This window comes from Hippocampus comes, unplaced genomic scaffold, assembly GCF_001891065.2.
Source record: "Hippocampus comes isolate QL1 unplaced genomic scaffold, H_comes_QL1_v1.1 scaffold82, whole genome shotgun sequence".
Classification (NCBI taxonomy): Eukaryota; Metazoa; Chordata; class Actinopteri; order Syngnathiformes; family Syngnathidae; genus Hippocampus; species Hippocampus comes.
Window position 1 is genome coordinate 1,771,571 of NW_017805135.1, and position 22,422 is coordinate 1,793,992.

The 22,422-nt window shown below is 42.1% G+C and overlaps 2 protein-coding genes across 6 annotated transcripts in view; both read left to right on the forward strand.

The window, feature by feature from the left end:
* The first annotated feature begins 6 nt into the window (after positions 1-6).
* Positions 7-21,019, forward strand: tent4b (terminal nucleotidyltransferase 4B). 2 transcript variants are annotated; one of them, XM_019866767.1, is made up of 13 exons: positions 7-157; positions 396-822; positions 10,051-10,174; positions 11,764-11,810; positions 12,811-12,931; positions 14,091-14,198; positions 14,270-14,398; positions 15,027-15,237; positions 15,513-15,639; positions 15,829-15,932; positions 16,541-16,761; positions 17,738-17,884; positions 19,118-21,019. In XM_019866767.1, the coding sequence occupies exons 2-13, from the start codon at positions 425-427 to the stop codon at positions 19,265-19,267; spliced, it is 1,887 nt and encodes a 628-aa protein (XP_019722326.1). In that variant the 5' UTR covers positions 7-157; positions 396-424; the 3' UTR covers positions 19,268-21,019. The 2 variants fall into 2 exon arrangements, with proteins under 2 accessions (XP_019722326.1, XP_019722325.1); XM_019866766.1 differs by having other exon boundaries at positions 31-822.
* Positions 21,020-21,836: 817 nt separating this feature from the next.
* adcy7 (adenylate cyclase 7) overlaps positions 21,837-22,422 on the forward strand; it is a 44,337-nt gene continuing 43,751 nt past the window's right edge. For all 4 annotated transcript variants that reach the window (XM_019866744.1, XM_019866748.1, XM_019866749.1 and 1 more), the window contains exon 1: positions 21,837-22,027. The gene's annotated coding sequence lies outside the window, so the exon portion shown is untranslated. The remainder of the gene's footprint in view (positions 22,028-22,422) is intronic.

Here is a 22,422-nt window from a genome sequence, read left to right on the forward strand (position 1 = left end):
CGCATGTGCACTACTCAGCAGCTCGGCCAAGCTCCGCCATTGAGGGAGTTACGATTCCGAGGGAAGGGTCAGGGAGAGAGAGAGAGGCTCTACGTCGGAACCGTTCAGTCTCGTGTTCCCCCCTGGGGTGATAAAAAAGGGATAACAGCCGTAACAGGTACCGGTAACTGTCTCTCGGTACTCTCGTCGCCTTCCTGTGCTCTATCGCCGTGTGTCTCCGCCACCTCCAAGGAACTAAATTGGAAGAAGTAATTGGGGGGCAAAGCGAGGCGAGCTAAGGCTAGCTTGGCTAGCTGTTCACGGGAGGGAGGGGAGGAGGAGGGGTGGGGGAAGGGGGGGTGTGATTCTTGTCTACTCTCGTTTGATGGATCCGCGAATCTCCTGGTTCCAACCAGAACAACGTGGACCCGCCAACAACCTGTGGATGCAGATCTGGGAGACGACGCAAGGGCTCGGCTATCTGCACGTCAACAACAGCTTCGGCATCCTGAAAGCGAGCCTCAACGCGGCGTCAGGAGCCGTCCTCCTCGCTGCTGGGACCGGGCCGTCAGAGTCGATCATGACGAGTCCAACCGGGGACGGCGAGATCATGGAGCAGCGGGACTTTTTGCCGCTGGAGACCGGCAACCGCAACCATCGAGCGACCCCGCCGAGCAGCAGGGGCCCGGCGGACGGGCACCCCAATAAGCGGAAACGGGACAACAAGGCGAGCACCTTCGGATTCAACTCCAGTCTCTTGAACGGTAGCCCGGGCACGGAGGGCCGCGACGTGTACGCGGGCACGCCGTGGAAAAGCAGGAACTACTCGGAAGGGATCGTTGGGTAAGAGAAAGTTTGTGTTTTGGGGTGCATATTTTAAGCATTTAAGGGCCCAAGGCCAACCCAAGCAAGGGGCCCTCCATATCCGCACGTTGCAAATATTTTGCAATAAATATACGTGTTTATCGTTAACTAAAAAGAGTACATTTGGGACGATTCTCTCATTTGCTGATTTCGATAAAGTCCTTCAAATCTCTATGAATGAATGTCTAACAAACTAATCATCTACACGCTTTACTGTAATTTAGAGTGGCATCTTTTATTAAAATGACACATTTGTCAGCTTTAAAATTCGAGGTGAAAAGCATCACTTTGTCACCGTCCACTTCATCTCGGATGACTCTGACAGCAGTGCTCCAGCGACGGCAAAAAGTATCTGGCTTGTGCTGTTGTCCGTTGGTGTCACCCCGATAAAACTTTAAACCTTTTGTCGTTTTGTAAAAGTTGTTTGTTTTGCACTTGCTTTCTCCTCTTCTCTGCTCCACTGGGAAAACTCATTTTCCTCGCCAAGCACCAACTCGTTTGTTTTTACTTGTGCAATACCAAGTTGGACTAGTCCAATGCGCGAGAAGGGAGTGTGGGAGTCCAAATTGTCATGATAAACGTATTTTTAAAAAGGGATGTCATGTACAATTTTTTTCCCAGACCGACACCAATTCAGAGTATTCACTTTTTATGTACTAACTGATATTGTACTTTTGGAATGTACAAGGACAACAAATTGTGAACACAGACTTTTCTTTCTGATACGTTTCATGTTTTGCATACTGTATATTCTACTTTGTTTATTTTGTTTGTATATTTTTTTACATTTAGTGATTCTTACATGTACCACGAGTTATATAGTTAAAAAAAAACAGATATAAAATGTACTCATTAGACTTTAACAACTATATTAAAACATTCAGTTTAATGTTATTCTGAACTTCCTCAATGGTCCAGGCTTTGTGGTCGTGGGGCTTTAAGCAGGTGCTTGGTTGGCTCATGCCTTGGGCCAGCTCTGCTGCATATGTACACAACGTGCAGCCAATGCGACCGAGTCCGCCCACTCCACTCCATACTTGACACACTAGGCACGTGATCCACCCACTCTCGAACATGCATGCAGTACATTTCACGCAGCATGTGCAGAGGTCGTATTTCAGCAAGTCTCACGGGCCTTCAAGTCATGTGCATGCAGAGTTGCGGTGGGCAAAGTGTGGTCCGCAGGCCATCTCTGGCCTTCCGTGCCATTTTATGCAGCCTGGTGAAAGCTTGCTACATTTTTTTCCGTTCAAGCTATAACAATGATGATAACCCTCTGCAGCTACATTTATGTAATATGGTTGGTGTAATTATTTGGGTTTCCACACAGACTATTTTGCAATCAAGCATAATTGAGATTTTATTTCAAGGGAATATAACCAAGTTGATCATTTTTGTGCTCGTAGTAGATCCTGTAGTTGAAACTGTTTTACGATGCCGCCTCAGGCACGTGTACAGTAAGTCACATGCACAGTGTGTATATATATATAGTAGGACGGCATGTTAGTCAATACGTCAAACGCCGCCTCGTGGCCCCCGTGTTACAGTATAGTACAAGTGAGAGCGTGGTCGCCCTTGGCTGAGTGACAAGATGTATTGTTTTACCACAGGTGCTGCACCGCAGGAGAGGTCAAGTTGACTAGCAAGTATTCTCATAGGAAGTCATGGGAAAAGAAAAAATGGATTCCAGGTTTACATTGTAGCCATCATAAAACCTTCAGCAAATATACAGACAATGTTTGAAGTCACCTTTTTAACTTAATTTTCATACAACTGTAAAAAAAAAACAAGTTGAAACTGCTAAAATGAAGTAAGACTACTGAAATCTATTTAAATCACATTTCAAATGTGGCAGTGTGTGGATGTGACCTTTAGCTTGATTTCACTTTATAAAACAAATTTATATCTGTTTTATTGTCGATTAGTATGTGGGGAAAATTATTCTCATGTCTGTTTCTAAAGAGGAATTACACTCGCTGGTCACTATTTTGACTTTTTTTTTTTTTTTTTTATAAGTAGACTTAAGAGAGATTGGAAAATTTGTCACCAAATTGCTGAGTTGACATGAACATGGACTGCTTTTGTAAGCAAGCTTCTCTCTGTTTGCAACCATGTTGTTTGTGGAAGCAGTGCACATCAGTTGCGATGCCCAAAATAACAACATGTAGCTTTGCAAACACAATCATGAGCGGACTGTATTTTTTAAATTTTGATTTTAATTTGGAGCCCCAAAAAAAAGATAGCCGGTGTAACATGTGATGCATGGAACGATGTTTACATGGTGTGTAACAGAGCACGACTGAGCTTTCTGTTTCCATGCTAGGACTGGTTTGTAAATGGAGACAATTAATCATGGCACATTTTGTTTGTAAAGGGAATCGTTCGTCACCCGGGTTATTTTGTGAAGTTTGTCTCTCGATTTTCTTTTGTAGTTTCACAAAGGTTGTTTTTTTGCTGTTTATATGTGTGTTTGGGTAGGCACGGGTGTGTTATGTTGTTGGAAATTCCTTACATTATCGAGTTTATACCCACATTTGAAAGAGGACATTGTGACCTGAAAATGTCCGGTTCCGTCTCAGTTTTCTTTTTCCTTCTTTATGCTGCCATTGCGCATAGCTGATTTTCACCACTTGAGACCAAAAACTGCAGTTGTGTCACTTGAACCACGTGGATATAAATCCAGCCCAAGAGCTTCGAAGTGTGTGCTTGTTTACGACTCGGGCTTGTTTTTTTGGACTAAAAGAGCCTTTTTTTGTGCTGCTTCTCTTTGCATTGCACTGCATAAATTCATCTCTCTGTGATTTGAGGTTACAAGTTGCTGAAAATCTGCGAGCCATCGCAGCATGATTTGTGTCCTCGCAAGCAAAGGCGAGGAGGGTGAAGGTGGGCGTACGTCTTGAATGCAGTTTTCCGCCCCGGGTTTCGTCTACGCTATATTTGGACATGTGAGACAAAGGCATGTACTTATTTCTTTTCCACACCCACTTTTCTTGTTCTGTCTCTCCTTCTCTATCGCTCTGTCGCTGTTTCTCTCTCCAAGTCCAACCCGAGCGTCCCGTCTCATAATTTTGACATGCTCTCTACAGACTTGACTTCCGCAAACCCAAAGCAGAAACCTGAGCCCCCTTTGTGGACGTCCAATAAGGGGAAAGTTCCCTCCCCTATTTGTTCCCCTATGTTGGTGTACCTCCGTTGTTGAGCTGCTTTATATGGATCCAGGAAGTCAGCATAGCCAGGGAGAGCTTCTCACGTGAACTGTGCTCTATAGTCGGTTGTTGTTGAGCTGGTCCAAATTAAGGAACTTCCAGCAGACGCTGGCCCAAGTCCTGTTTTACTTTTCCCAGAATGAAAAAATGGGAAGAGAAGTAATTTGTTCCCTGGTTTAGCTGTGGCCACCGTAAAACCTCTGACTTCTGGTACGGGCAAATTTTTCTAATATTCTTTATGTTCGTACATAAGTGAAAAAGACATAAACCACTGTTTATTGTAAAAACATTAAAACGGTCTAAAACACTCAGGTGACACATCGAGAGCTTAGAAACATAACACAGCATCGATGGGATATAAAGTACAGTGGATAAAAAGTCAACACACCCCAGTTCAAATGCCAATTTTTTTGTGTTTTTAAAACATGAAGTCATTACAACAGTTTAAAAAAAAATGCTCAGGGCTCAGATTAAAAAAACGCAGCAGGTTCGATGTGGCCCACAGGCCACACTTGGACCACATCTGTTCAGCTCCTAAAATGGCGGTTGAGTCAAAGGCAATGAAACAATGCCCGGTGATTCTGGGCTAATGCACTAAGCGATTAATCACTTAAGCGTCTGTGGTTTAATTGTCCCAGCACACCCATACCGCCCCTGTATACAAATGTGTCAATTACTAAATACTGTACTGAGTGCCTCTCTTGTGTGATGTGACCCCATCCGCCTGCATACTTGGTGCCACCAGGTCCAGTCTGAGATGCCTGTGGACAACATAACTCAGGCCTCCCGTGTGGTTCTTATCCAGCTGATAAGCCTGCATGTGCCCCACACTGATACAGCCAGTAACGTTTGCACTTTTTGTTCAAGGGGCCGGACACAGGCTGATTGCTTGAATGTTTTATTGCCGGCGGAAGATGGGCTGTTGTAATCGATGAATCGTAAAGAGTGTGTGAAATTGATTAATCATGTCTCCAAGCACTTGTGGCGGAATGGAGCGTGCCACGACTTTGATTTTGGTCGAGTAGTAGGTTGCTGTCTGAAGAGGGACAAGAAGATTTCCGCTCTGGCCAAGCAGTGGTGGTGATAGTACGAGTTGAATATGTTTTTTCCCAACTTTGTAATGAGCCAATGCACATATTTTACACTGCAAATCTCTCACCAGCACGTAACAACACATATTCTTCCACTTTCGACCCAACATGAGACTGACGCTGTTCTATTGTTTCCTGGTTTCCTACTGTTTTCATATAGTTGTACAGTATTATTGTTATTTTATGTGTGCTTTGTTACAACTGCAGCTGTTGTGAAAAGCGCAATCTTAATTAATCAAGTTGTATTTCATTGTATGGTGTTGCTAATTTGATGTGAGCTGAGTTGTTCTTATCTCAAGTTTGAACTTGCAAGACAAAGCCAAAAAAAAAAAAAAAAACATCCAATTGACAGCTCTTATCTCAAAAAATTCACAAGTGGGCTCACTCATATGTCAAGGCACCAGTGTACTTTATTCATCCACATGGGAAATTCAGTGTTCCAATAGTCCCCGCAATAAAAACAGCATAGCAGGCAGGGCGAATTACTAATAATGTGAAAACTATGAAACATAGCATCTATAAATGTATTTCCAAAAATATTATTAGAAGTTTAACACCCGAACATGTCCCCAGTTGTGCTGTAAAAAAGTATTTAATGCGTCATATTTTCCTTGAACACTGAGGTCATCTCATATGTGATTGGCGGATGTCGTGTTCTGGTGTGAAAGTGCACCCACCTTTCCTGGGTTCTGTGTTTCCATATCTGCTGTTATGACTCTACTGCAATTTTCTCCGTGTGAAATTGCCTGGTTGAGCGCACGGCCAATGAGGCTGCCTGTCATTACAACAAATGAAATTCTTTGCACCTCAAGTGTGAAGTTGCATCTTATTGCGATTCCCTCCATCCAGACCAGCATTAAAACATGACTCAGCAATGTCCCTTTTTGGCTGCCATTAACTTTTACAGTAGAACACGGCTATGCTAGATTCCAATTTTGGGCATGCGAGCTTGGATAATAAAATTAATCAGGTGCTGAAAGCAGAAAACGGTCTCAGACAAACACCGTAGTCGCCGGTGTAACAGGAGCTGGTGCTGCGTGTCCCTGCGGCCAACAATTAGCACCTCGGATCAATTCATGGATTAAACATTTAAGAATCTGCCATCTGTGAGACACGGACACCTCCTTGCCTCTTGTTTATGCTTGTCGTCTTTTTAAAGAAGCAGCGTGCCATGTACGGTTCTTCCACCTTGAAGTCTTGGCTGGCGGTATCACGTGACACTTCTGAATCTTTGGTCGCAAAGGTTCGGCCACATCGGTCAAAATAGAGTCATGACGTCTGGTGACATGAAAGTAGAAGACTCAAATATAATGACAGACTTTCTTCCACTTAGGGGGCCACATTTTATTTTGGTTTCACATGCTGCATTTTGGGGGGGAGGAAATTTTAAAAGCATTCCAAGGTGTCTTAATAGATAAATGTATGCATGCACTAGTTGTTCGCTAACACGGCGTTGTATGTGGTAACCAGTTCTGTTGTTTAGACGGTAACACAAACACCTCTTTGACCTCATAGCCAGTTTTCCAATATTGGCGTTTTCATGCACCTGGAAACAGTTGTTAGTTGGAATATGCATTCAGATTTTTCGGTAAGGAATGTTTGCTTGGTGGAGGACTTTCATGCACCTGGAAACAGTTGTTAGTTGGAATATGCATTCAGATTTTTCGGTAAGGAATGTTTGCTTGGTGGAGGACTTCTGAGTTCCCACACGGAACACATTAGGTGAAGGAGAGGAAGTGGAACTGCCTCAACATGGTAGCGAAACGAACACGCTACTGCTTAGCCTCTGGCGTAAGGATGTTCCAGCTAGCGATATGTTTTTGGCCATACGTTAAACTTGTTGATGGGTGCGAAACGTCACATTTTAGTTTTATAGCAAAATAATTCTGACACTTCTAAATATTTTCTTGCACTTACGTATGAGGCACGTTCCTAATAAGAAAAGTTTTAAGTCGTTTTATGGTTTCCTCTTCCCCTTTACTATACCCAGTGTAAACTGAATCCACACCTTCAAACTAAAGTAGTTAATGCAATTTCTAGCATCTGATTACAGCCCTAGTTATCTGTTAAGACTGGTGCTGTTATGTTTGTACACTCTCTATGTGTCAGCCTGAATGGTACCCAGCAGAACGCAAACCTCAGCCAAAGTAAAACAATCCGAATATGGATCAGCATTAATTCTCTTTTTCGCTCAAGTATTATTTGGTTTCTTTCGCAAAATTAGCACTCGGTGAGAAATGCTACTATTCACAGCAATCAAGTGGAGCGTAATGGTGTTTTGGAAACACTCGTTTTCCTTCACCCAGGAGCACTCTGTTTTTGTTGTTGTTGGGTTTTTTTTTTTTTTTTTTGCAAAAGATTAAATAACCTTACTATAATCCAGGCTAGTGGGGATTAATAGGATAAACGGTGCCGTGGGGCCACAGGAACTGTAATTCAGTCCAAGGAGATTGTGTGGGCGAGGAGAGTTTCTGTGGCCTGGCCCGTTTACCGTGAAATGAAATTTATGACTGAAACTTAAAATAGAGTATGCTTTGCTGGATTACTAAAAGCCTTAATTAGTCACCCCGCCCCCCCCCAACATCTATCGATCGAACGATTGATCAATCTTTTTTTTTTTTCAAAGACATTGAACCAGCATCATATATAAAATATGTTTTGCCGTTTCATTTCGGCCCCAAAAGCTCCAGAGCCATGTTGTGAACACGCAGAGTGGAAAATTGACTTTCGTTTAGTGTCAAATGAAACCTAATGGTCCTGTGATGGGAGGCTGGATACTGCACTTTGCGCAAGGGAAGGGAGAGAAGGAAAACAAAAATAAAAGGGATTAGTCGTTACATTGGAGCTTTGCCCAGCTTGCTATTTTGGATGATTTAAAGCAAACAAACTTAATCGGCTATCTCCGTGTGATAGTTAAAGCGATTCAAAATGGGCAGTTTTTGGTTTTATATTGTCATATATGACATAAAACTACAAGATAGCTTTTTTTTTTTCGCTTCCTTAAAGGGGAAGTCAAGTTTGAAAAATCGTCTGTACTATATTTAATGTATTCTCTGTCTCCCCCACCCCACTAGTCTGAGCATGGTATTCTCATTAATATTGCACACCTTGCCTAATTCCAAATTGTGGGTGAGAAACTCAGTGTGGGGACAGTATTATATACATTTGTTGACTTGTCTTGGCATAATTCATCAGGGCTCACACACAAAAACAATTTCATAAATAGCAATGTAGTTGAACAGGCTCCTCAGTTGCAAAGAAGTGAATGTCAATAATGGGCGTCGCTTTGAATTCTGATGAGGTGTCGAACACTTGAAGACCAGTCATTGACACACTTCACTTACTTTCCCTGACCTACACCCAACAAAGCTTTGAAAATAGAGGTGCAAGGATTCCTCAACAACTAAAGGGATAATTGATCATTATTTTCACAATCTATTCATTGTTGAGAGAACTTTTTTTAATTTAAAAGTCAAGTCACATTTATTTCGATAGCCCTTAATTACAAACAATCTCAAGGGGCTTCACATGCCCACAGTTGACAAGTGTTCACGACATCCCCTCACCTTAACCCGCAGGAGGGAAAGGACCCCCCCCCCCAAAAAAAAACATCTGGGGAAAAAAAAAGAGAAACCCTGAGAAGGGGCCGCAGATGGGAGAATCCCCCTTCCAGGATCACCAGGCTGCAAAGGATGCAGAGTGGGCAACATTTGACACAATTTTGTACTACACAATGATCGTTTCAGTGATATAAAATCCATTTAAAAAGATTAAAACGCTGCAGGGAGACACTGAAAAATGTCCCAAACCTTGAAATTTCAAATTCCTGTGGTCCTCCATGAAACCAAGCTAATTTATCTTGGTATTTAATCAAAATAAGCCATTTGACAACATTTTTTTTTTACTTTGGCAAAGCATGGCCAACATGTATAAATATTTTCTGAAATGTTACAGACCAAACCTGGAACTGAATCCTAAATACTGTGCCTTTTCTCTCCTGTCAATTGGAAATACAGTAATGCCATGTTTTGAATGAAGTAATGGAAAGGATTTTTTTTTTTTTTTTGCCCAATAAATCGACAAAATAAATGACAGATTATTTCAGTTACTGAACTAATCATTGGTTGTGGCCCTAGTTGAAAACATACTTAGATGATGAATCTGAATGGAACCAACCAGCTTATTTGATCTCCAAACCATTCTCAAACTGGTTCACAATCCACTGATATGAGTCGAGCTTGGGTTGTTTATGGCTCTTGTGAGTTTTTGGAGCAGTATTTCAGCGGCTGTTTTTGCAGCCGTGCTCCGTTTTTTTTTTTTTTTTTCCCCCCCCTTCGCAGATAAAGGTGGTCAGAGAAAGAGGTCGCCGTATGCGGGCAGGGTAACCCGTTCTCAAGGACGTGTGCCCTCGGCACTGCGGCCACATGACACCGCTGATGGGCCGCAGCTGGGATTCCTCATTTTGATTGTTGCCTGGTTGCTCATTAAGCCGCAGGCTTGCGCCGTACGTTCTCCTTTGTCATGGGTGCACATTCCTCTTTTGTTTTTACGAATTATTAACTTCCCACATTATGAGTAAAGGTCAGTCCATATGAGCGTTTGTGGCTTTTTCTGCAGTAGCAGAACGTGACCCGTTGAACAGTTTTTGTACCTGTGTTTATGACCGATTGAAATCTGAGCTCTGTGTGCACCTTACGTTTATTTTTTATTTTTCTTGATTTATTTTCTGGAAAATTTTGACCGGAGGTATGTGCTGTCAGGCTGCACATGTTCATTGCTTGATTTCTTGTCATGATGGGTTTGCGATGCTAATTTTTGATTCCGATGTACTATTCATTGCCGACTAATAGTAATATTTGACTTTTAATAGCTGCAAGTTTTTAATTTCAGTTTTTTTTCCCCCCCTTCAGGTTACATGAAGAGATCAAAGACTTTTACGCATACATCTCGCCACGGCCGGAAGAGGAGAAGATGAGGCTGGAGGTTGTGGACAGAATTAAAGGCGTCATCCACAACCTTTGGCCGAGCGCTGAGGTATAGCTACTCCAGAGTCTCCGCTTGAGTACAACGCATTTCAACTCTGTCTCCCTTCGATAAAGTTCTGACAATATATGTAACATTTGACGATACGTAGCTAGAAATGACAAAAATGATCACAAAGAACTGAGCTCTGTCTTAGCTCTTGATGCTGCAGATGTCCCAAGCACACATTTTTGCAACAGTTACTCCATTTTGAGTATCACTTCCAAATCGTCTCAATTGGAGAAGTGAAACTATTCATCAACAATTAATTATGTGTGGAGCAGGGGTGTCAAGCTCATTTGTGTTGCGGGCATTTGACATTTCGGTCCAGATTTTAGGAAGGATAATGGAAGGTGACACACATGATTTGCCTTCGCGGGCCACATAAAATGATGTGGCGGGCTGGATGTGGCCCCAGGGCCTTGAGTTTGCCCCCTGTTGTGAAGATACTTGTTAAACTTAAAATTGTCCGAATCCTCTGAATTTCAGCCTCTCACCAGTATGTATTCTCAGGTTTCTCTGGTACTCCATGAAAGCAGATTGATTATCCCCCCCCCCCCTAAGACATTTGCAAACATGTAATCATCAACATTTTTGCTGATTTTCTGACAGTTGTTGCAGACCAACCCGAACTGAATCATAATAAATACCGGGATACATTTGTGCTATCGTTTGAGTGGAGCAGTGGTTCGAACCAAGTAAACAAATGCAATGTATTTGTAAGCTGTCAGTGCTGCAGCACGAAATAGTAATGTCAACAGATTTCATTTAAATATACAGTCAGAAAATTCCCCTTTGTGCAGTAACAAAACACAGCTCTTAAATTGTCAGTGAATCATTTTCATACAATGGAAACATTGAAGAAAGAAAACTAGAGCACTCCTAAGTGGAAGGGAAAAAAAAAGCAGAAAAACGTTTTATTGCAAAATTCAGACGTCACACACCCCGTTCTGCACTCCCATTGAGTTGGCGCACCCCCTGTCCTCTACACACGCCCCACACAACACTAGCCAGTGAGGCATCGCCGTGCACAGGCTGCGGACGGGTACTGGTCAGCGAGAGTTCATTCAGAAACACAGTTCTGCAATCGGCTTAGCCACGTCCGTGCACACACAGACACTACATTTTTATTCTCGGGGTTTAAGAGAGGGCTTAAATCTATTTGTGTTCAGCAAGCAGCGCGAGTTGCTCAACAGGAGGTTTAAAAGGTGGAAGGTTGGACGAGATCATTGGGTTTAAGTACTATTTTTGTCTTTATTGTCACTTCTGATTTGCTCGACGACATGCTCCTCATTGGAACTAGCTGGAAATTGGGGTGGGTGGAACCTGATGAACTGTACAAAAAAACAAAACAAAAACAATGTTTGCACCACACCTGTGGAATGCTTCATGGGAGTTTGGAGAACGCCATTTGCGTTTAAAAAAAAAAAAAAAAAGTTTGGGGGGGTGGTGGAATAAACTCTTTTATCGCTCTTTTATTTCCAGCTGTCCTGTCCTCGCCAACTACCATTAGTCCGTAATTGTAACCGATGTTTCGCTGTATTTGCATGCTTGCTTCTGTTGTGTAATGAATGTGGTGCAATTATATTTGTTCCTTATAGGTGCAGGTATTTGGAAGCTTCAGCACGGGTCTCTATTTGCCAACAAGGTGAGCCACTAACACTTGTCGGGATCAGTAAACAATTATTAAATAAATGCACAGGACGTTTTGTTTTGTTTTTGTTGGCACAAATAGTCAAATGAGGACAAATACCACTAGTGGCATTAACCTTTTCACTTAATTCACGCTAGTATACAGTACGTTAAAGCCTTTGAAGTATGTTGCTAACCAACTAGCAGCACCTACTGAGGTACCCAAACAGTCTCTCAGGTTGAATGGGGTGTTATTGTATTTTATGTAATCTGCCAAGCATTGCTGCATTTTCACCAATAGCTTTTCTAATTTAGATTTTCACTCGACATATATTCAACTATACCGTTAATAATGCATGTTTTGTCAAACAAGTGCCGAGCCTGTAACGCATGAAATGAACAAAACAATGTAAAACTAATCAAGTACACTCTCAACCTTAAAGTAGTTTGCCTGCCTTTTTATATTCGTAGCTGTCCTACAAGTATAAAAAGAAGTGAACAGAGATGTGTGTACCTCTTGTTTTTATTTCACAATTTGTTTGTTTGATCTATCTCAGTGGAGACGACGCCTTTAATGGCAGTTAGCGTTCCACGTGACTCTGACAATGTAGTTACTCCCTCGTGTTGTGTTCAGGCCCGAGATAATCATTCCGCCCGGTTTTGCTGCATTTCTTTCCTTTCAGTCTCTTTTTGTTTTTGTTGTTTATTAAACTCCTTTTTCACCTGACACGAATTGTCCTGTACCATTAACAATATATTTGTACAAGGCGTCCCCTAATGCACACCTCTGCCCATCTGCAGTTTGGTCAGTAAATTCCCGGTAAAACGATACAGAGAAGTTGCCTTACATGTGTTGCATTTACCACATTTTTCTTCTTTTCTCATCAATGGTAATCTCTGGTTCTGACATCATCAAATTTCAAAAACAAAAAATAAAACGCCAAAATTCATGGAATCTGTTTGCTTGCCTAAGTTCTGAGTGTGTTTTTTTTTTTTTTCTTTTGTGGCCTCCACAGTGACATCGACTTGGTGGTATTTGGAAAGTGGGAGACACTCCCCCTGTGGACACTGGAAGAGGCTCTGCGAAAGAGGAACGTGGCCGACAAGAACTCGATCAAAGTTCTGGACAAAGCCACAGTGAGCGTGAACATACTCTCAGTACACATTGTCTTCACTTTTCGAAATAAAAGCGAAAAGTTGTCAGACAGGGAAACCCCAAGGAATGATCTCCCAGGCTAATAAGTGCTGTGATGGCGTTGCCTTGCTTGCCCCACTTTCAGAACATTCCATCCTTGTATTTTACAAGTGCTCGGTTTTCCTTCCTTGGACAAGGAACGAGTAAGGTGAACGCGGGTGACAGTGTTTTTGTTTTTCCCTTTCTATTGCAACAGATGTTTTTCCCCCTCTGTTGTTCTTAGTAAGCTTTCATTGTCTCATTATCTGAAATAGTACATCATAATTGTCCACCATTGATGAATAAACAAACAATTGCGGTTAAAATATCAAACCAGGTCGCCCCCAGGAACCACATGAGTTGCCTGCAGGCCTCTTCTAAAAATAGCTCACTCGTGATGGGACATTGTAATTGCCTAGGAATGTTGTAGAAGTGGTTATTTGAAAAACTCTTGAACTCTTGTAAAGATTTATAGAAATGAACAGTTGCATATTGATGTGCAGCTGTGAACCAACTTTGTCAAATATCTTATTTTTCCAGACTAAGTTGCTCCGCCGGTCGCACCAGTCAAAAAATGCATCATGACGAAGAAAAAAAAACATGTTGCATTTTTGGGGAAATTAATTTGACCAAGAACAACAGCGCTCGGACTCGCACCCAAAATCCCCATTCTCTAATCGTGTTAACAGCCACGAAAGTGCGGTTGGGTTCGAAACTTCCACTTCAAACTATGGAAATATTTTAGTTCTTTCTAATTTAAAATGGCTGCCCTCAACTAGAATCCTGTGTTGCATTGTGGCCAAAGGTGGAATCCTCCTCGGTCGTTTTGCCTTTCAAATGTATGCAAAGTATTTGCCAACTGCCAAAATAAAGTAGAAATTAAGAAGAAATCGAAGTAGAAGTATAAAGTGGTGGTAGCAGTCATGGCAACAAATGTGTAATACTCAACTGTATATTACACGTTGCCATGACTACTTCTTTATCTTCCAGTACTTTATTTTGGCAGTCGGCAAATACCTTCGAAACCGTGTCGCGTTAAAAAAAGAGTTTCAAAGAGATGGGGGGAAAAAAGTAGGATATTACAATTGAGTTCTCGTTGTCATTGGTGTCCTGTCTTCCCAGGTACCCATCATCAAGCTGACAGACTACTACACGGACGTCAAAGTGGACATCAGCTTCAATGTGAAGAGCGGCGTCAAAGCGGCATGCCTCATCAAAGAATTCAAAGAGGTACTGTTGCTTCAAGAAGCCTTCGCTTTGAGGCCACCGAGATATGCCAACATGCTATTCCTGGTGTGTAGAAATACCCCGTGCTGCCTTACCTGGTCTTGGTGCTCAAGCAGTTCCTCCTGCAGAGGGACCTCAATGAGGTTTTCACCGGCGGAATAGGATCCTACAGTCTCTTCCTCATGGCCGTCAGCTTCCTGCAGGTGTGTTCATGCTCCAAACACACTAAAACAGTGTTTCTTAAACTTTCTGGGTACACTGGGAATGTTATTTTTGTTTTTCAAGGGCCAAGTCATTATTTGAAAGCCAATTATACCGGGTTTTTCCTGGCTCAAATTGGGGGAGACAGACACCATTCTGATTATATGCACATGTGCCCCTGACTGGCTGAAACATTCTTTTCTAAAGTATTTACGATACTGGTACACTATTTTATTGTTATTTAACATTTTGTTTCTTCAAACATTGTCCCGTTATAGGGTATAGGAACAAACCCTGCCACCATTAGTGAAAAACTGCAAGTAGCTGACCCCCGCCCCCCTCCAAAAAAGGTTTATAATTGCCTATGCCACACGTATGTAGAGCTGGTTATTTTTTGTAATTTGTCACATTCACATCAGAGCTTTTAAGTGGCCCAAAGTCAACAATGTGAAGAGAAATTCTGGGTCTGCGTGTGTTTCTATGCAATTTTATAAATGATGCGTCAAAAATTATTTTGTAGCCCCTTAAGTGATGCTTCACAAACCAGAAGTTTGAGAGTTGCTGTACTAATCCACCAGGGCCACCATTTACAATTCTGGACATTGTTCTTATTTTTGTTCCCTCCACTAGCTCCACTACAGGGAGGACGTTTGCAGCCCCAACATCAACTTCGGCGTGCTGCTCATCGAGTTCTTTGAGCTCTACGGACGCCATTTTAACTACTTAAAAACTGGCATCCGTATAAAAGACGGCGGCTGCTACGTGGCCAAAGACGAGGTTCAGAACATGATGGACGGCTACAGGCCTTCCATGCTCTACATCGAGGACCCTCTACAGCCAGGTGGGAATTTATTTATTAACACGCTACATACATTCTTTTGCACCAGTCTCCACTTTGCTGCAGCGGTCATGTTTCTCGTGCCGCTCAGTCACCTCTAGAATGAAGTTCTAAATTCAATATAGTTTATCATTTTAGGATAAGCGTCTAGAAATGACAAAAACGAAATACGTGTGCTAACATTACCTTTACCTATGGACGCTGCAGTATTGAACTCCACAGTTTCCGGTTGGCTGCAGCTTCCCGTCTTCTCAACTATGTTCTTGTTATTCTCGCAGACAACGACGTTGGACGCAGCTCCTACGGTGCCATGCAGGTGAAGCAAGCGTTTGACTACGCCTACGTGGTGCTCAGCCACGCCGTGTCACCCATCGCCAAATACTACCCCAACAATGACACAGAGAGGTAAGCGCATCTCATTGTTCATGGCAAATAGCCAGCCTCATTTATTCGGTAGCTTGTTTTGAAGGCACGAGGAATTTACATTCTTACTGCCTGCGTTTCTTGTAATGAGACTTTAAATACTTCCCATTCCGTTGTGCGAGCTCATCTGTGGCGTTCTGCTGTGTCAACACTGTTGTTCCTTACTCGCAGCATACTTGGCCGAATCATCCGCGTGACTCAGGAAGTGGACGAGTACAGGGAGTGGATCCGAAAGAACTGGGGGAGCTCGTCCCAGAAGGATCTGCCGCTTAACCGTACGTCACCCAAAACAAAACTTCACTCACACTCACACTCAACGAGGGATATCCAAACATTTTTTCACTGAGGGCCACAGAGAGAAAAATCGAAGGCAGATGGGAGCAGACCGTCAATACATTTCCTGTATCAATTAAAATTTCATATTTAAACAGTCCTACACCTGTTGTGAATTTTGCCGTTCAGCTCCTTAGAGAAGAAGATGTGCAAATATTCCTGTGACTGAACAGTTGGATGTTCAAAAGTTTAGAGGTCAACTGAAGTTCACCTGTAAATGTCATGCTTTCTAGGCTCATTTTGAAATTTCGCTTGAAAGCCTTTTTGTGACTAGTGTCTGCACTAGGAGCGTCATGTAAGTGTTTCAAATAAAACCTGTGATATCTCGTAACATTCAACTTTAGTTACATTTGTATTTTGAACCTGAAGCATTTTTGCACCGTCTTACAGATTTTGCAGATTTTCTCATCAACTTTTGATGCAGGTCACATTTAATTTTATGCTATAAGAATAAGTGGGAGGCCCAAAAAAAAAAAACATACTGCAAGCTTTAAATTTGCCTCTAAAGCCTGAAATCTTGGCTCATGAATCCCTTTGGTGCTTATTTCAGGAAATGACGTGACACTGTTCGAGTCCCAACAGCTGGACCAGTGCAACAACAATGTTCCAGACGAGGAGGACGACGAGGAGGACGACGTGGTAGTGATCCTGCCCACGAGGAGCAAAACCTCATCGTCCAACTCTTCTTCGTCGCCGTCTCCTTCCCTGCGCTCGTCGCCGTCCTTGTCCCCGCTTTCGCCCTCCACCACATCCTCCAGCTCCAGTGACGGGGTTAGTCCTTCATCTTGAACCTCATGTTCTTGTTTCATGCAAGTGCAGTGGGGACACCCTCAAAACTCTTTTGCAAACATCGCTAAAGATTTTTCTCTTCATATCTAATGGAAATGAAAAGAAAATCCTTGATCTTTTTAAACATGCTTGTAGTTTTCAACAATGTAAAAAATGGGGGTGGGGGGGAAATACAACAAAGGCCTTAAAGTTGGAAAAAAAACTGCTTTAAAAAAAAAATGTATTTTTTAAACAAAAAATACATTTTGATGACAACAAACAAATGACATGTAAATAAAATGATATGAACCCAAACATGGCGACAACAGGAAAGTATTTATTTATTGAATGATTTTGTTTGTTTTCATCATTCTTTTGTGACCTTACAAAATATACATTGTTATTATGTTTTGTTTTTCCTGGAATTTAAAAAAAAAAAGGGTTGGCCTGAAGGTGAAAACAAACATCATTTATTGTTTTAAGGCAAAAAATGGTGCAAGTAAAACAAAAAAAAAAGTTATTTTGGTGACCCAGAAGAGAGACATACACCAGACTTGTACCATTCAGGAAGTCATACATGTCAGCGGGCTCAAAGTGAGTGGTTGGCTGCTTCCTGTGAAAGCTGTCAGTTTTGTTGTGGAGAGTAAAGAGACATAACTCACTTTCGTCTTCTTGTGTCGTCTTATCTCCACAATTGGTGAATCTGCAATAATATCGGAATGCGACCGTGACACCAACGTTCACGTGGTGCCTACACAGAGCAACTAATGTCAGTGCTAGCATGCATGCCATGATGATCAAGTTGCCCGATTTTTGCCAGCGCAATCCGCAGCTGTGGTTGATGAGCAGCTTTCTTTAAGATCTCAAGTTAAATACTCAATTGGTTAACGTCTGAATGGAAGATCTTAGGCTACTGTACGTTATTTTCGGAGTTGTACAGCGGAGTCCTCATTGTCATCGTGTGTTTTTTTTTTCCCAGGACTCGGACGGCACACCATGCAAGACGGCCAAGCAGCAGTCTGGTCGAGCTGCCAGCGCTCACAGAGAAAAGTCAGCCGTGGTGACCAATCACCGGACGCAAAACCGCACGACCAGCACTCCAGCAGCAGGCAACAAGGGAGGAAAGGTGTGCTCCGCTAACATGATGTCGTTTATGCAGCAACATTGACCTGAAAGAACACTCAAGTTGTTCAACTTTTAATCACAAAGTAGGCATGGTGTGTTAGTGGTTTGTGTGTCTGACTCACAGTCGAGGGGTTCTGCCTTCAAATCTCTGCTCTGGCCTTCCTGTGTGGATTTTGGCGATGGTCTCTAGTACGCTACATTCACGAAACGCTCAAATTTTTTTTTTTTTTCAAAAATACATACACTAGGTTCAAAGCTAACGTTTGTGGCGAGACCTCTTCCCCATCGATTGGTTGCCAATCATTCACAAGGCAATACAGCGGACGCTAAGTAACCTTTTTTAAATCGATTATCTTGTCAATTATTCCATCGAATATTTAGGTAATTGGTTTGCAGTAATAAAACGTTACTTTTGTCCTTTTTTGTTGTTGGTGTTGTTGTTGAAAGCGACCCCGCACCATGTGCATCTTTTTACTTTTTCTGAATTCCTCGATGACAACCATATCTGATTGACTGAGTGTGTGCCTCTGCAACAAATGTCTGTGCGGTGAACTTGGGACAGTGGCCAAACATTTTTCTGAGTGGCGGAAATAAGAGTTTTATTATTAGTATTGAGCAGAGTTGGCAGATCCAACCCTGAACAAACAAATAAATACCACATTTCAATTTGCACCTCCAGACAATACAGACTAGTCTTCAATGAACCCAGAATGTTTATTTTTGAACCAGAACCTCTCAATTGCGCGGCCACGATGCTAACTGCTAGGTCACTGTGCTCCACTAATACATCCATCCATTGTATGAACTGCTGACCCTCACTCAGGTCGCGGGTGTGTTGGAGCCTATCGATAGGCAAGCTGTCATTGGGCGGTAGGCATGGTACACCCTGAAATCCTTGCCAGGGCACACATAGACGCACAACCATTCACACTCAGTCACACCTACGAACAATTTAGAGTGTTCAATTAAGCTACCGTGCATGTTTTTGGAATGTGGGAGGAAACCGAACCGGAATACCCGGGAAAAAAACCCACGCAGGCACAGGGGGAAACATGCAAACTCCACACAGTTTAGCTGGAGACGGATACGGACTCACGTCCTGTGCTGTGAGGCGGACGTGCTAACCAGTCAACCACTGTGCCGCCCTCCCCTGATACAGTGTTAAATAATTGTGATTGAATCAGTGCCTCCAGGTAATCGACATACACCCTTTCTCCCTGCGTCTACCTTTCAGACCCGCTCTCATCACAAGGGCGCCCAGCAGAGCTCCCCTCGCTCCTCCGGAAACAGCAAAAGTCAACCAAGTAACCGGCCACACCACCAGGGCAACGGTAAAAAGAGGAAAAATCTGCGGGACTCTGCACCAGAGGAGCTCTGCAGATAGGGAAGTAGCCTTTGTCACCCCACCCGCCATGACTCTTTAAAGGAGGAAAAAAAAAGGAGAAGAACGAGCAGTTTTCTCTCTGCGAGCCAGCACTCTATTGTTCTTTTTTGCCTCTAGCGCCTCCTGATGTACAGGAGAGGAATCTTCTCTTTTGGAGCAATACACCACAGACTTCTGCTGTTGGGGAAAAAAGTTTCTATAAAAAGGAAAAAAAATAGTGGAAACGGCTTCAAATGTACAAAAAAAAATATTGTCTTTTTTAAATGACAGCATTGAGGTGTAACTTATGCATGATTTTTTTGGGGGGGATAATTTTTGTTGTTATGTCTGAACAGGTCATAGGACAGTTTGTAGGAAAAAAAATACTAAAAAGAAAAAAATAACAAACTGTTTCATAGGATGATCTTTTTACAAAAAAAATTCACCCACAACTTTTTTTTTTCTTTCACGGGTGTCTCGTTGCCATGCCAACATGACCAATCATCATCATCATCAGCATCCTTCTTTTTACTGTCCGTGTTTAACCTTTTTTGGTATTTGCACGTGTCCGTATATGTCAGGGTTTCCCCAACTTTTTCCACACAAACCTACTGAAAATGCAACACCTGCTGTACATAAACTAAAAATACTAAACAATAAATAAAAATGGACGATCAATTAAACACCGATTTCACGCCTGCCCCCTGACTACACCGTTCGGGAAACCCTGCCCTATAGGGTGGAGTTTAAGCGGAATTTACACAATTTTATTGAGATCTATATACATTAAAAATGTGTTAGCGATACAACTGTGGCGACAAACTTGTGTATTTGTTAAATGTATTTATTTTTTTTATGGATTATATGGCTATAGTATATGGATATATGGATAAATATATACAATATGAGCCCTTTGAGGAGGCTATATGTTTAGATGCTGCGATGTGGGGAAGGTTTAATCAGGTACAATGACAACAAATATTTTTTTCTTCCTAATTATTATTGGCAGTTGTGACCAAGTTGACAAGTGTGACAGACCATTTTACGAGTCATGATATATATATATATTTTTTTTTGATTTATTGATTTTAATGTGGCTGGTCTACTTGGGTGAAAAAAGGGAGGTTACATTTTGTTGTGTGAATCGAAAGGAAAATTTTCTCAAACGTTCAATAATTTACTACAACTGTGACAACTTTTGCCACGAAAATGTGTTTGGATGATCATTAAAATACCTCAATACCCCCCTCAAATTTGGGAAAAACAGTTTAAGACAGCCCCCAATTCAGTTGTCTTTTGTCATTGCAGTACAACGTGTAACCTGTAGGTGGTGCTAGTACCCCACTGTGAAACCACAACCCTTTGGCCTCGTACTGCATTTAAATGTTCGACACAATATCTGCAACCTACTATTAACTATCAACAATGAGAAATATCCAGTTGTTATTCCTTATAACCACATTACAGCCAGCAAATACAGACGTCTGTATTTTACATTTTAGAAAATCTTGGCAGCCATTTTTAATACAATACTAGATTTAAATGCAGTACCTAAGCACTTGTGTTGTGGTATATGAGGACATGACGATATGATTATGTTCACAATAGGAGTACGGGATAAAGTTGAAAGGGTTGGCCGTGTAAAGTGTGAATGTCCCGAAGCGAACACAAACCTTCCAGGTCGTCGAGGAAGGTTCCCAACTGTATCGACTGTATCGTCTTTGCTGCTTTTCACCAATTTCATGCAATAAAAACAAACAACAACAACAACAAACAGTATTGCCAATACATGTTTTCTACCCTTTATTTTAGATATTTTAAATTTGATTTCCTAATTTTCATATATACACTATATGTACTCACGTATGTATGTGCTGTGCTTGTGAGTGTTTTCTCTGGGTACGCTGGTTTCCTCCCACATTCAAAAAGATGCCTGGTCAGTTATTTGAACACTAAATTGTCCCTCAGTGTGATTGTTTGTGTGTATGCATAGTTGTTCGTCTATGTGTGCAATTGGCTAGCAACCAGTTCAGGGTTTACCCCTCCAACTGGCCGTAGAGGACTGGAATAGGCTCCAGCACGCCCGCGACCCTCTTGAGGATAGGCAGTACGGATCTATCTATCTCGACAAGCACATACATTCATATCGATTAACAATTTAGGGTATTCAATATAAACCTAACATGTATATTGCTGGAATGTGAGGGGAAGCCACAGATTCAAACTCTCACTGTGAGGGAGATACACTGTGTCGCAACCATTACACCATGCTGCCACAATACAAGGGTTAATAAACCATTAAACCAATTTAAATGCCACTAAAAGCTGAAAACTCAGTAAGCACAACCTGGAAAATCCACACAATAAGAATGTAACCAATATTAAAACACGGAAAGTCAAAACATGTAACAAAAAAATCCAAAAGGCTTATCAAGTACATCAGATATTTTTAGACAAAACGACAATTTTCCCCATTTACAACTGTTTTGTTTTTGGAGTGGGCGGGGTTATGTTTGACAGACAAGGGTGAGGGGGCGGGTCTTTGGACTCTCAAAGCTGCAGCGCGCGTCGGTAAGTCCGGGGGAGCTTCTGTCATTCACAGGCACGCACGCACGCACGCACGTATACAAGCTCACACAAATTTACCCACGCGCACACAAACGCGTATCCGGAGGAGGACACCGTATACTCGCTACTCTTGACCCGGACGATGGCACCACCTTCCGCGTTCACTTCGGGAGCATTCGTTGGCGGGACACGTTGGTGATGGTGGAACACAAGGTAGTACCCCAAACTTTTTTTTTGTGGAATTTTGATGTATGCGTTCTGCTTCACTTGTTTTTTTTCCGTTTGCTTTTTATGTTGATGTTACGTCAAGGTTGCACACATATACGCAAACGCGAGTCGCTTTAGTCAATTGAAAGTGATTTAATTGAAAAAGGTGAACTTTCAAAGGCATCGTTTTCTATCTTAACGACAACAATCGCGACGAAAGGCTGCTGTGGTTGTTGAACGAGTGAAAGGGGAATTTCCACTTGATCGACGTTCTCGGTGGTTGTCGCTGTACGTGTCTAACTGACTGACAGGTGCTGAGTGATTCTAATTATTGTTGTATAATATTCGGAGAGATGCGGCAGTTTGGGAAAAATAAGGGAACAAATCATTTTAAACGTAGT